The sequence below is a fragment of the Stegostoma tigrinum genome, chromosome 18 (genome assembly GCF_030684315.1).
Source record: "Stegostoma tigrinum isolate sSteTig4 chromosome 18, sSteTig4.hap1, whole genome shotgun sequence".
Lineage (NCBI taxonomy): Eukaryota > Metazoa > Chordata > Chondrichthyes > Orectolobiformes > Stegostomatidae > Stegostoma > Stegostoma tigrinum.
Genome location: NC_081371.1, coordinates 57,589,051 through 57,604,034, shown reverse-complemented (window position 1 = coordinate 57,604,034; position 14,984 = coordinate 57,589,051). Strand labels below are relative to the sequence as shown.

Below are 14,984 nucleotides of genomic sequence, written 5' to 3'. Positions count from 1 at the left end.
GAACTCCCCTCAACCTTCTCTGCTCTAAAGAAAATAACACAAGCCTATCCAGCCCCTCTTTATCACAGAAATGCCCTAAGATAATATAACATAGAATCACTACAGTGTGTTTACAGGCCATTTGGCCCAACAAGTCACACTGACCCTTGGAGCACCCAGACCCATCCCCTTTAACCCACCTATGCTACACATCCTTGAATGCTACAGGACAATTTAGCATGGCCAATCCACCTAGCCCTCACATCTTTAGACTGTGGGAGGAAACCCACACAGACATGTGGAGAATGTGCAAACTCAAACAGACAGTCACCCAAGAATGGAATAGAACCTCGGTCTCTGGCCCTGTGAGGCAGCAGTGCTAACCACTTAGCCACCGTGCCACCCCAGATTGCCTCTTGAGTCTTCTCTGCATCCCTTCCAGTGCAAATTACATCCTTCTACCCGTATGACAACGAGAACTGCAACCTAACCAACATTTAAGTATAATTCTTAAAATGACCAATGCTCCAAATTTAATTACAGTTTAAAGAAAAGTCATTACCAGATTCAGAACATTAACTGTTTCTTTCTTTGTGGATGCTGCCAGACCTGCTGAGCTTTTTACACCATCCTCTGTGTTTATCTCATATTTTCAGCATCTACAGTATTTTGCTTTTAATCACTATGTGGTTCTTATTGCAAGATAGTTTTGGGTACCTGAAATGAAAAAAAAAGCAATAAATGACTTATAATTCATCCAGAACAGCAACTGAATTTAATTCCTTGGTAGATTTATGAATGAATATACAAATTAGGAGGTTTATTGCAAAGAGGAACGGAGACAAAAAAATGTTTTTCTTTTGCTTAATACATCTGAAAAATATAACGTACATATGTTGTTACTCATTCTCATAATATTTCAGTCTAGTTAGGTTGGGGTGTCATGCAAATTAAATGCTTCAAAACAGAATTGTTGGAAGTATTTGAATGATAAAATCTTAAGAAAAAAGAGCAAGAGAAGGAAATTCAGCCTGTTGAACCTGCTGCACCATTTGACAAGATTCTGGTTGATCTGATTGTGGCTTTAACTCCAGTTTCCACTTTGTTATCTTAACCTTTGACTCCCTTAAAGATTGATAATCTGTCTAAATCAGTCTTGACTGATTTGTCTTGACTGATTCTGTACACAGATCCTTGAAAGTTGCCACCCAGGTTGACAGGGCTGTTAAGAAGGCGTACAGTGTTTTAGCTTTTATTAATAGAGGGATCGAGTTCCAGAACCAAGAGGTTATGGTGAAGCTGTACAAAACTCTGGTGCGGCCGCACTTGGAGTATTGTGTACAGTTCTGCTCACCGCATTATAAGAAGGATGTGGAAGCTTTGGAAAGGGTGCAGAGGACAGTTGCTAGGATGTTGCCTGGTATGGAGGGAAGGTCTTACGAGGAAAGGCTGAGGGACTTGAGGCTGTTTTCGTTAGAGAGAAGAAGGTTGAGAGGTGACTTAATTGAAACATATAAAATAATCAGAGGGTTAGATAGGGTGGATAGGGAGAGCCTTTTTCCTAGGATGGTGACGACGAGCACGAGGGTGCATAGCTTTAAATTGAGGGGTGAAAGATATAGGACAGATGTCAGAGGTAGTTTCTTTACTCAGAGAATTGTAAGGGAATGGAATGCTTTGCCTGCAATGGTAGTAGATTCACCAACTTTAGGTACTAGCGAGTTTTGAGAAGATTTGTAGCTCAGGTTGAGGTTCTGGATGTGAGTTTGCTCGCTGAGCTGGAAGGGTAGTTTTCAGACGTTTCGTCACCATTCTAGGTAACATCATCAGTGAGCCTCCGACGAAGCTTCGTCGGAGGCTCACTGATGATGTTACCTAGAATGGTGACGAAACGTCTGAAAACTACCCTTCCAGCTCAGCGAGCAAACTCACATCCAGAACTTTAGGTACATTTAAGTCGTCATTGGATAAGCATATGGACGTACATGAAATATTGTAGGTTAGATGGGCTTGAGATCGGGGGCCTGTACTGTGCTGTAATATTCTATGTTCTATGTTGACTCTATTCAAATACCCAATTCCTATTGCTTTCTTGGGAAGAGAATTCTAAGGAATAATAATCATTGGAGAATAAACTCCTCCTTGTCTTTGCCTTAAATGGGAGTCTTCTTAGTTTTAGTTTCTGTCCCCCAGTCTAGATTCCCTTAGGAAGGGAAACACCCACTCAGCATCTACCTTGTCAACCACCACACCAGTCCCATCTTGGCATCTTGTGTGTTTTAATAAAATGTACCTTTCGAACTCCTAAACTCCAATTACTGTATGCCCACATCGATCAAGTTTTCCACTTAAAATAAACCTCTAATTTCAGAAATTAGCCTAATGAACTTTCTCTCAATTGCTTCCCATGCAAGTCTGTTCCTCCTTTATTCAAGCCACCTGACTCTATATTGCACTGTAAATGCCATTTCACCAAAGCTCTTCAAAAAAAAACCTTCTTACTTTTATGCTCCATTCCCCTTGAAATAAAGATCAGCATTCTATTTGTTTTCCCAATTACTTGGTTCAATTAGAGACACTCAGATTCCTCCTTACTGCAGCATTCTGCAGTCTTTTGCCATTGAAATAATATTCTGCTTTTCCATACTTCTCGTGTTAGTGGAAAACTTCACATTTTTGCAAATGATACTCCATCTGCTAAATTTTGTGCCACTTATTTAACCTATCTGTGTCACTTTGCAAGCTCTCTGTATCCTTTTCACAGCTTTCCTTATCTATATATGTTTCCTCTGCAAATTTCACTGTAATGTGGTTGGTCACTTCATCTAAGTCGTTAACATAAGCCACAAATAACATTTAAATAGGACCCTAAATGCTCTGTTTGATGTTCTACTAGTTGCAGTTTGCCCATCTGAACAGTATCAATTTATTCTGACTCTGTTTTCTTTTAGTCACCCAATCCCCAATGGTAGTATATCGTCCTCAACACTATGTGCTCTTGCGATGAAAAACAATTTGTGTGGCACTTGGCAAATGCCTTTTGACAATCCTAATGCATCACATCTACTCTATTTTAAAAATCCAGAAAAAAAATTCTATCACAGAATCCATACAGTGTGGAAGCAGGCCATTCAGTCCATCAGTCCACACCAACTCTTTGAAGAGGATCCCACCCACCCACCTTATCCCTATAACCCTGCATTTCCCATGCTAACTCACCACTGAAACTATGGGCAAGTTAACCTGGCCAATCCATCTAACCTGTACATCTGTGGAAGGAAACCATAGCACTCAGAGGAAACCCGTGCAGACACGGGGAGAATGTGCAAACTCTACACAGACAGTCCCCAAGGTTGGAATTGAACCTGGTTCCCTAGTATCGTGAGACAGGAGCTTTAACCACTGAGCCACGGGCTTTTAAATGGGGATCAAATTCTGCAGATGTGTTCCGAGTTGAGCTATAGAATGGGCGGTGACCTCTGAGATCATCTCTCTTAGTAAGCATTACAGAGAAATTATGTCTCCGAGTCAAACCCAGGAGGGATAAAGTGCAGTGTTAAAAATTAGATTTGCATGCCTGTGTGTCATTGATACTTTCAGTCGATTGCAAGTATCCCTTAAAGCAAGCATCTTTTGTAGATTGAGTCACCTTTGCAAACTTTTCATTTTGCAGGAAGTGCAAAAATAAAAACACTTATAATTATACCTTAATTTCAATTTCAAAATATTGTCAATGGAAATTGAGTACAATGTAATTAGATTTTCACTTAAATTCCTTATCTCTGACATTCCCTTCCGTTATCTGTTCTTTTGAGAAGGGCAAACTCATAATTTGTGCCAAATGTTGAGCTTTGTCAAAACCCAGTGTATTCACCTTTATAAATGCCAGTGATTCCATATTGTGTTGGGTATTGTGTGAAATTAAATATGGCATTACACATTCTACATAAAAATAAAATACTTTATAAGAATAGCACTAAACATTTAAAGTCCAGTTCATATTTAGCATTATATTAATCAGAGGTTACTTATGTTTTTATGCATCTTCCACAGAAATTGTCTGTATTTGACAACTATGGAACTCTAGCCTACGCAGTGTTTATGGGAATTTGGGGTAAGTAAATGGCAGCTGTTTTGGTTTCAAAACTGTCATTATGTTTACATTGTTTCTGATTGTTGCTTTCTGCAAAATGAAACGCTAAAAAGATCTATTAAGCAACTCCTTAGATAAGCATCCACCACTGACACAGTAGCAGCAGTGTGTACCATCCACAAGGTGCACTGCAGAAATTCACCAGAGATTCGCAGACAGCACCTTCCAAACCCAAGACCACTTCCATCTCGAAGCACAAGGACGGGAAGTACATGGAACACCACCATCTTTGAGTTCCCCTCCAAGCCAGCCACAATCCTGACTTGGAAATATATCGCCGTTCCTTCACTGTTGCTGGCATTCTGGGTCAACACACAGTAGATGGACTGTGGCGGTTCAAGAAGGCAGCTCACCACCATCTTCTCAAGGGCAGCTAGGGCAAGGCAATAAATGCTGGCCCAGCTAGTAATGCCCATTTCTCAGAAATGAATGCATTTTGAAACAACAATGGGCTGGAAGGGAGAAAGTACAGCCAGCTATAGAAGAACCCTGAAAAGAATTTTTGGAACCCTGTCTTTCTGCCACTCCCTCCCAAGGCAACTATGCAGTGCCGTAGGAAATGGTGATGTTCCATTTCTCAATATCATGCCAACTGGCTAATCACTTTTCTGCTATATGTTCCTGAAAGAGTGCAGCAAATCCGTATTCTATTATGTTCACTGATCTGTCCTAGATGATTTAATAGAAACAACCATCTGGTGATATCTAAGTAAGCAAATGATATGGATCCCATCTAGTCCCATAATCCCAATCCATCACAAATAATCTGTCTAAACTGAACTGGATTCTAGGCCCGAAACGTCAGCTTTTGTGCTCCTGAGATGCTGCTTTGCCTGCTGTGTTCATCCAGCCTCACATTTTATTATCTTGGATTCTAATAAGGTTAAATGGCAGAGAAAGGTCATTATGAAAATTGTCATCATTTTACAACTGTATTTCACTCTTGTGCTGTGAACTACTTTCGCCATGCAGCATTAATAGCTGCTTCTTGTGACGCATTAATAATCAATTTATTCAAAATCACAGCAAGTAACCTTCCAAACAATTTAGCTTTGCTGCTGGATTTCATTTCCGTTTGACTTGTTTCTAAGTGAAATCCTGCAATAATTCATTACTGATGTTTGGAAGCTATTATAACACCACATGATATTTGGCAGTGACTGTGTTTTTGGAGTTCTGGAAACGCCGTCAGGCAACATTGGAGTATGAGTGGGACACGGTGGAACTGGAGCAGGAAGAACCACGACGACCAGAATATGAAGCAAAATGCACTATTCCAAAAAAAAATCCGATCACACAGGTAAATGAGTGGATTGAGTATGCCTGTCAATACTTGTTAAAATGCATACAAGGTGACTTTCTGACAAGATTTTGCTTTCCCTTTTCATTTAAGTTTATATCAGATGCACAAATCACACTGTAGGTTCACATAAAAATGAAAATCTCTGCTTTGTGGCTTTTTCAAAACCGGAAAGGAAAACTGAGAGACGGCACCGATATATTGTAGATTGAAGAAAATTCCAATCTGTGCAATTATTTTTCCATCCAAAGTTGGCAATGCAATCATGTTGAACGGAACAATTTACATTCTTTTGATTTTGCTTGTGGTAACTTGCACTGCATTTTTCAAGTTGCACTTCGGTAAAAGAAGAGTCATTTTTATATAGTCAGTCCAAGTTTAATGAGATCCATCCAAACCTGAAATATAGATCCATACCATTGACTCATCTTCAATGTGGAGAGCTGAGGCTTCAAATCAAGTCTCTCATCTGAGTGACAGGCTAGAAAGTTGCATGTTTTTAACTTTATAAAACACTTGATAATAGTTATGATTTCTTTATTTACAGGAAGAAGAGTTGGTTCCTTACACAGCCTGTGGAAAATGTATGCGACTGGTTTGCGGTGGAAGCACAGTTCTTTTTTGGGTAGGTCCAGTGTTGATATTATTTATTACTTTGTTAATTTATTCCAAGGAGATGGGGATGGTTCAGTCAATGCAGAGCATGATTATTTTAAAAGGAAAATGCTTGGAAATTGCCCCTGAAGGAAGCGGGTGATGTAGCCACAAACTTCAGGATTTTTCAGTGAGGAAAATAGGAAGCAGTTGAGCATGTTTGCTACAGTGTGCCAAAAGTTAATTTGAGCAATGCTAAGAGTGTTGAACAGCAGAAACTGATCATATGGCAGAGAGGGGAAAACCCCATCATGGCTGGGCTTGTGAAAGCACTAATTCTTCTACAGGAGCCATATATATTTTAATAATCATTCTTTTGCATGGATTTAATCTAAGTTCTCAATAACGCTGTAGCAACAGTTACAGCTGAGGTGAAGATTTTCAAGTTCTGTGAAATACCTTGGCATTCAATTGTTAGGTTGGCTAGATAGCTAGCATGATTGATGTAGAGATGGATATGGTTCTTCGGATTAAAGGGATCAAAGGGTCGAGAAAGAAAGTGGGAACAAGATATTCAGTTGGATGATCAGCCATGGAGCCAGCTTGAAGGGCCGAATGTTCTATTCCTGCTCCTGTTTTCTCTGTTTCAATGGTTAGAGTATGCATTAAGTACTGCCGACAGTGCACATTCAGTCACCATAACAGCTGAGAAAGCAGCAACTGCCGATGCTAGAGAATCTGAGACAACAAGGCAGAGAGCTAGATGAACACAGCAGGCCAAGCAGGTGTCCTCTGATGCTGCTTGGCCTGCTGTGTTCATCCAACTCTACACCTTGTTGTGCCAGAACAGCTGAGATAGTTCTTGAAGTCTCCCTGATCACCTTTCCTCAAAGTGATACTGAAGCATGAGCTGTGATTAGCAACTCTGGAATGTTGAGGACAGCCTGTACAGAAAGAGTGTGAGACAAGAAGGTAAACATTTGAGTGAAAATGTTCTGTATTTTCTCTCATCTTCTAAATAAGTGTATTGCACTCCAAGTTTTAAAGAATCTCTTTTTCCTCGCACAGCAATTCACTTTGACTGTTCATTTTTGTTTCGCAGAAATAGGTAATGTTCCAAATACTCCAAATAGGTAACTAGACAATATTGATATGAAAGAGGCAGATTGAAGAAACTGAAAGTAAAAGTGAAGAGACAGGAGAGAAAACGGGAGTAAGCTTGAGAAGAAGGAAAGAAAACTTCAAATCAGGAATAAGCCCAAACCCTATTGCAAGCCTGCACTAACACACGACACCTTTCTAAAGGCATATAAAGGTGTCACCAAGGCAGCAGAGTGGCTCAGTGGTTAGCACTGCTGCTTCACAGCACCAGGGACCTGGGTTCAATTCCAGCCTCAGGCAACTGTCTGTGTAGAGTTTACATAATCTCCCCAAGCCTGCGTAGGTTTCCTCCCACAGTCCAAAGATGTGCAGGTTATATGGATTCACTATGCTAAATTTCCCATTGTGTTCATGAATGTGCAGACTAGGTAGATTAGCCATGGGAGATGCAGGGTCAGTTTGAATGGGATGTTCTTTGAGGGGGCAGTGTAGACTTGATGGGCTGAATAGCCTTCTTCTAATTTGTAGGGACCCTGTGATAAACTGAAAACCTTTTGCCTCCTTGGAGGAAGAGCAGAAACATCACTCTGTTGGTGTGTGTCTGTGTGTGTGTGTCTGTGTCTGTGTCTATGTGTGTGAGAGAGAGAGAGACAGACTATGTGCACATATCATGGATTGTTCAACAATAACACGTTTCAACCAAGAATTTGCACATTTCACTATGTTGGAATCCTGTGATATGGCATTGCCTTATTGCCACCCGCTAGCTGTGCACTGAAGTTGTGTGCTATCTTCCCATGACCACACGTCAACATCAGTATTAGTTTTCTAATCTGACGTTACTTAACCAAATTTTGAACATTGTGAATGTTTAATCATAGTGCTGTCTACAAAGAAGAATTAAAGATTGTCAGTGAAAGCTTTAGAGGGGGAAGGATAAGAGCATAAAATGGGGTAAGAAGCGAATTGTAAAAAAAAGTAAAATCAAAACAGGAAGCAAGAAGAACATGGTGAATAATTGACAGAAATAAAAGATATTAAAATTATTTGTTAGGAAAGAAATTAAAGATTGAGCAATTTTGAGACACTAAGTGACTTGAAAGTTAAATAAAAAGCAAGGAATCAAAATGTTGTTTTGCTGATGGTAGGTAATCACCTTATGGTCATTCAATAAATGTGTGCTAAGAGATGCAAAACTACTGATCTTCTTGGAGCTCTCCTTTTATTTAACCCACTGTCTGTTCATTGAATTTGTATTCTTGAGGTAGTCTGTTCTTGTATTTGCTGCATCTCTGTAAACTCCAAGTGCATATTGGAGAGAGTTTTTCTTTTCTGTCTATAAAACAGAAATATGTATTGTTTAAAAGTTAAAAATATCAAGAATGTCTGTTAAATTTAATGGATTTTAAATTAATTTTCTTTGGATTTCATGATACTTAAATGCTTTGTCTCATACTCTTCCAGATCTCATTAATTATTGCCACAGTAATTGCTATTATTGTCTATCGGTTGGCTGCCTTTTTTAACTTCTCTGCCAAGCTGCCAGAAGCAATAGATGAAAATCTGGAACCTCTCAAAGACTACCTGACCCCACAGATGGCAACTTCTGTAACAGCATCTCTCATTAACTTTTTGTTCATTATGATTTTGAATATTCTTTATGAAAGAGTGGCAATATGGATCACGGACTTTGGTAAGTTCACTTTTCAAATTCAGTCAGAATGGATCAAAATATGACGTTTTAAATGTCAGGAAAGGTGATAGCTTAGTGGTTTTGTCACTAGACTATTAATACAGAGACCCAGGTAAATGATCTGGGGACCTGAGTTCAAACCCTGCCTAAGCTGATGATGTACTGATGTCTGGAATTAAGAATCTACGAATGACTATGAAATCTGTTGGTTTCTTTAAGGCCCTTTAAGAAGGAAACTGCTGTTATTACATGGTCTGACCTACATGTGACTTTGGACTCACAGTAATGTGGTTGACTCTTATTTGCCATCTGTGTAATTAGAAATGGGCAATAAATTCTGGTCAGTGGTGCCACATCCTGTGAATGACAAAAAAATCCTAGGAGAAATCCATCTTGTGATTGATAATGTCAGTAGTTTATAAATGGACTCCTTATTAAATGCTTAAATTAATCAATAATATCCTAACCTTGTGCATATATTGCAGTAACTAAACATGTGCCATTCAAGACACAATGCTCCTGGACTCAATTTGCTTGATACTGTAAACAGAATTGTATATCTACATCCTCATTACAATGGGATATCCAACTTGGTCCCATTGAATATCTGCTTGACTTTGTTTGTAGCTTTTGTCCCAGAAGGCACTAAGTTCAGGCCCCTCATCAGAATGTTTGTGGAGGATATAGTCAGGCACTTCAGAGCATTACTGAATTTCTGGATTGCTATACAGATGCATGTTATTGCTTGTTAAAAATTGCAGTGGGAACATGATGAGTTTGACACTGTGAAAGATTACAAATAGATTTGCTGATCATCTGAACTCTTCTCTCTTTTACATTATTTTCTCATACAAACATTATTTATTTTTTAAGTTTAGTTATTTATGATTGAATTCCTCCCTTTTTACACAGAGCTTCCAAGAACACAGACAGACTATGAAAACAGTCTAACTGTGAAGATGTTTCTCTTCCAATTTGTCAACTACTATTCCTCTTGCTTCTACATTGCTTTCTTCAAAGGCAAGATTGTGGGTTATCCTGGAGATCCAGTTTACTGGTTGGGGAGATTCAGAAATGAAGAGGTACTGTGAATAAACACAGAAAATGTTTAATTAGCTTGCCAATCACACATTTAATATTTACATTTTTATAGTTGTGTTATGTGACTGTGGCTTTGTTACTGAATTAGAAATCCACAGGTAACGAGATGATAGTCAGGGAAGATGAATTCATATCCCATAGTAACATTGAGGTTATTAACTCCGTTTTTAAAAACTCAGGAGATAAAATGCTGGTAGCATTTAAAATGAATTGAGGCTGTTGGATTGCCGTGAAAATCTCAACTGGCTCAATTTTGTCCTTTTAGAGAAGCAATCCTGCCATGCTTTCCCTGTTCTAGCCAATAGAATAGAATAATAGAATCCCTACAGTGTGGAAACAGGCCCTTTGGCCCAACAAGTCCACACTAAACATCAGAGCCCAGACCTGTCCCCTTGTAACCCACCTAATCTACACATCCCTGAACCGCACAGGCAATATAGAATGGCTAATCCACCTAACGTGCGCATCTTTGCACTGCGGGAGGAAACTGGAGCACCCGGAGGAAACCCACACAGACACGGGGAGAATGTGCAAACTCCACACAGACAGTTGCCCGAGGGTGGAATCGAACCCAGGTCCCTGGCAGCAGTGCTAACCACTGAGCCACCGTGCCGCCCCTAATATTTGGCGAAAGAGAGTCCGAACAAAGGGTTTCTGCCTGAAATGTTGACTTTCCTGCGCCTCGGATGCTGTCTGACCTGCTGTGCTTTTCCAACCTCACACCCAGAGACACTATATTTGACTGAAGTTCCACAGCAATTAGGTTGACTCTTAACTGCCCTCTAAAGCAGCCCAGAAAACCACCAACTTGTATCAAAACCGTTATCAGTTCCAAAAAGAGGTCTGTCTTTCAGCTAACTATGAATTGGCAATGAATGCTGACCTCCCCAGCAATGTGCATGTTCCAAAAATAAATCACAAAGTTCAGTGATAAAGGCAAAATATTGTGGTTGCTAGAAATCTGAAACAAACCCAGAGAATGCTGGAGAAACTCAGCAGGTCTGGCAGACTTAACAGAGTTAATGTTTGAAGCCCACAACGACTCTTCATCAGAACATTGAATGAAGGAATGATTAAATGATTTATTGTCATATATACCTAGGGAAATACAGTGAATAGTGTTCTGTGGCCACAGTCCACTGCCAGTTTAAGATAAAAAAGAATAAAGAGGAAGTATTTAAATAGAGCTCACTTCCATTGGCTGGGTTCTAAGCATGGTTCCAGGATTTCACTACAAGGTCCTCGCTCTGGGCCTACTGCAGTCAAGAGCCCTCGGTATGGGCACTGGCCGCTGCAGTTGACAGTCCATTGCACCCATAAATCATCACCTTCTAAACCGGTATTTTGATAAACTGGAAAAAATTATATACCTTAAATACCAGACGTTTGCTGTATTATCACATTCTCCTCAATGTCGGAGTAGTCAGTTGAGAGTGCAAGTGAGAAGGCTATCTGCCAGTAAGTTTTATTTAAGGCAAAGTTGCATTATAATTTCATAATTTATGCTGTAAGTAAAGTATAACAGTGATGTGTATACCCCTCATTACATTTCTGTTACTAAGTGTGTGTTTTTACGTTTGTTATGTGGGCCTCTTGATCAAGCAGAATATTTAATCAACAGGCTCCTCCTGTAGATGCTGGTTAATAAAACATCTGCTGTAGTTCAGTGCGCTCAGTTGGCTGAATGGCAGGTTTGTGGTGCACATGTTGCCAGCAGTGTGGGTTCAATTCCCACACCCGCTGATGGTACCGTGAAGGACTCTCCTTCTGAACCTCTTCCCTCCACAGAGGCATGGTGGAACTCCAGGTGAACCACGACCAGTTGACTCTCTTTATTGAGAGAGCAGCCCTGTGGTCTAAGATAACAAGATATGGAGCTGGATGAACGCAGCAGGCCGAGCAGCATTTTAGGATCAGGAAAGCTGACGTTTCGGGCCTAGATCCTTCATCGGAAATGGGGGGAGGGAGGGAGAGGGTTCTGAAATAAATAGGGAGAGAGGGGGATGCGGATCAAAGATGGATAGAGGAGAAGATAGGTGGAGAGGAGACAGACAAGTTAAAGAGGTGGGAATGGAGCCAGTAAAGGTGAGTGTAGGTGGGGAGGTAGGGAGGAGATAGGTCAATCCAGGGAGGGTGGACAGGTCAAGAGGGTGAGATGAGGTTATTAGGTAGGAAATGGGATTGCGGCTTGAGGTGGGAGGAGGGGATAGGTGAGAAGAAGAACAGGTTAGGGAGGTGGAGACGAGCTGTACTGGTTTTGGGATGTGATAGGGGGAGGGGAGATTTTGAAGCTTATGAAATCCACATTGATACCATGGGCTGCAGGGCTCCCATGTGGAATATGAATTGCTGTTCCTGCAACCTTCAGGTGGCATCGTTGTGGCACTGCAGGAGGACCAGGATGGACATGTCTAAGGAATGGGAGAGGGAGTTGAAATGGTTTGCGACTGGGAGGTGCAGCTGTTTATTGTAAACTGAGGGTAGGTGTTCTGTAAAGCGGTCCCCAAGCCTCCACTTGGTTTCCCCAATGTAGAGGAGGCAACAACGGGAACAGCGGATGCAGTATACCACATTAGCAGATGTGCAGGTGAACCTCTGCTTGATGTGGGAAGTCTTCTTAGGGCCTGAGATGGGGTTGAGGGAGGAGGTGTGGGTCAGGTGTAGCACTTGCTGCGGTTGCAGGGAAAGGTGCCGGGTGTGGTGCGGCTGGAGGGGAGTGTGGAGAGGACAAGGGAATCATGGAGAGAGTGGTCCTTCCAGAAAGCAGATAAGGGTGGGGAGGGAAAAACGTCTTTGTTGATGGGATCAGATTGCAGATGGTGGAAGTGTCGGAAGATGATGCATTGGATCTGGAGGTTGGTGGGGTGGTATGTGAGGACGAGGGGGATTCTTTTTTAGTTGTTATTGCGGAGAGGGGGTGTGAGGAATGAGTTATGGGAAATGTGGGAGACACAGTCGAGGGCGTTCTTGACCATTGCCGGGGAGAAATTGCGGTCCTTGAAAAACGAGGACGAGATGTACGGGAGTGGAATACCTCAACCTGGGAGCAGATGCGATGGAGGCGAAAAAATTGGGAATAGGGGATGGCATTTTTGCAGGAAGGTGGATAGGAGGAGATGTATTTAGGTAGCTGTGGGAGTTAGTGGACTTGAAATGGATATCGGTTTCTAGGTGGTTGCCCGAGATGGAGACAGAGAGGTCCAGGAATGAGAGAGAGGTATTAGAGATAGTCCAGGTGAACTTGAGGTTGAGGTGGAAGGTGTTGCTGAAGTGGATGAACTGTTCGAGCTCCTCGTGGGAGCACTAAGCGGCGCCGATACAGTCATCAATGTAACGGAGGAAAAGGTGGGGTTTAGGGCCAATGTAGGTGCGGAAGAGGGACTGTTCCACGTAACCTACAAAGAGGCAGGCATAGCCTAGGTCCAAGTAACCTACAAAGAGGCAGGCATAGCTTGGGACAAAGAGACAGGCATAGCTTAGGTCCAAGTAACCTACAAAGAGGCAGGCATAGCCTAGGTCCAAGTAACCTACAAAGAGGCAGGCATAGCTTGGGACAAAGAGACAGGCATAGCTTAGGTCCTAGTAACCTACAAAGAGGCAGGCATAGCATAAGACTGTGGTGACTTTAACTTTTACTAGTTCAGATGTGACCAGTTTCATCAACACAGCTCCTTTCTATCCCAGAACTGATGCCTATGTCCCTGCTGCACCAGATTGGTGCCCCTTTAGCTGCATGTTAATTTTCCAGATCTGCTGTCTCTTCCAATTTGTGTGTGTCTTGGACAATAAAGGAAAAATTATTACCTAACTTTTGGTTTTAGAAACTAATTCCTCTAATAGCATTTACTCCTTTTCCTCACCATTCTTGTTCTTTGTCATGTTCTTCCAACATGTGCTAGGGTTCCCAGGTATAGGATCTCTAGGCAGCACATGAGAAGCGTTGGAGTTAGATTGTTAATTAATGGGTCAATTACTGCAGTAAGGAGGGACAATATCTTGGAAGGGTCAGCAAATGAGACTTGGTGCGTAGAGTTTAGGAATAACACGTAAGTTTTATGGAAAAAGAAGAAGATCTGCTAAAAAGCAAAACTGAATTTTATTAAAATATGCAGGTCTGGCTAAAGTAGATACGCAGCAGATACTTGGTAAGTCTACAGCAGAACTGTGGGAGCAGACGGGTATGTGGAACTGAGTCTCAAAAAGATCAGCCATGATTTTATTAAATGGTAGGGCAGGCTCAAGGGGCCGGATGGCCGCCTCCTGCTCCTAGTTCTTACTTTCTTATGTAGGTGGTAGAATCTGTTTGTATGACTGGGGGCCAGTGTCCAGTGGTGTACCATAGGGCTTAGTGCTGGGCCCCTTATTGTTCATGATATACATAAACAACGCAGGTGAAAGGAGGACTGGGGCGAGATGATAAATAAGTTTGCAGATGACGGGAAGTTTGGCCGGGCGGTTGACAGTGAGGAAGAAAGTCTTCGGTTATGAGAAGTTATGAATGGTTTGGTCACATGGGTGGATCAGTGGTCGGTGGAATTTAATCCTTAAAAGCGAGAGGTGATGCATTTTGGAAAAAGTAACAAGAAAAGGAGTATTTAGTAAATGGCAGGACACTAGGAAACTCAGAAGAACAGAGGAATTATGGGGTGTTGTCCACAAATCTCTGAAGGCGGTTGGGCAGATTAATAGGATACTTAAGAAGGCATAGGGACACTTCCCCTTATCAGTTGAGGCATTCTGATCTCTGCACTATAGGCAGGATGTGATTGCACTGGAATGGGTGCAAAAGAGATTCACCAGGGTTTTTCCAGGGATGGAGCATTTTAGCTATGAAGAGAAGCTGTAAGTTCACGTTGTTTTCTTTTCAGCAGAAAAGGTTGAGGGAAGGTCTGATAGAAATGTATTAGATTATGAGGGGCATGGACAGGGTGAATGGATAATAGCTGTTTCCCTTAGCCAAAGGGCCACTAACTAGGATACATAACTTTAAAGTGAAAGGCAGGAGGTTTCGAGGAAATGCAAGGAGAAACCTTTTCACCCAGAGGGTGGTAGGGCTCTCGAAT

General features: G+C 41.5%; 1 protein-coding gene across 4 annotated transcripts in view; it reads left to right on the top strand.

Annotated features, from left to right (window-relative positions):
• Positions 1–14,984, top strand: part of ano6 (anoctamin 6) — a 149,680-nt gene that overhangs the window by 100,315 nt on the left and 34,381 nt on the right. For all 4 annotated transcript variants that reach the window (XM_048549480.2, XM_048549483.2, XM_048549481.2 and 1 more), the window contains 5 exons: positions 4,033–4,093; positions 5,290–5,432; positions 5,980–6,057; positions 8,592–8,820; positions 9,733–9,902. In XM_048549480.2, coding sequence (XP_048405437.1) covers positions 4,033–4,093; positions 5,290–5,432; positions 5,980–6,057; positions 8,592–8,820; positions 9,733–9,902 — 681 coding nt within the window. The remainder of the gene's footprint in view (positions 1–4,032; positions 4,094–5,289; positions 5,433–5,979; positions 6,058–8,591; positions 8,821–9,732; positions 9,903–14,984) is intronic.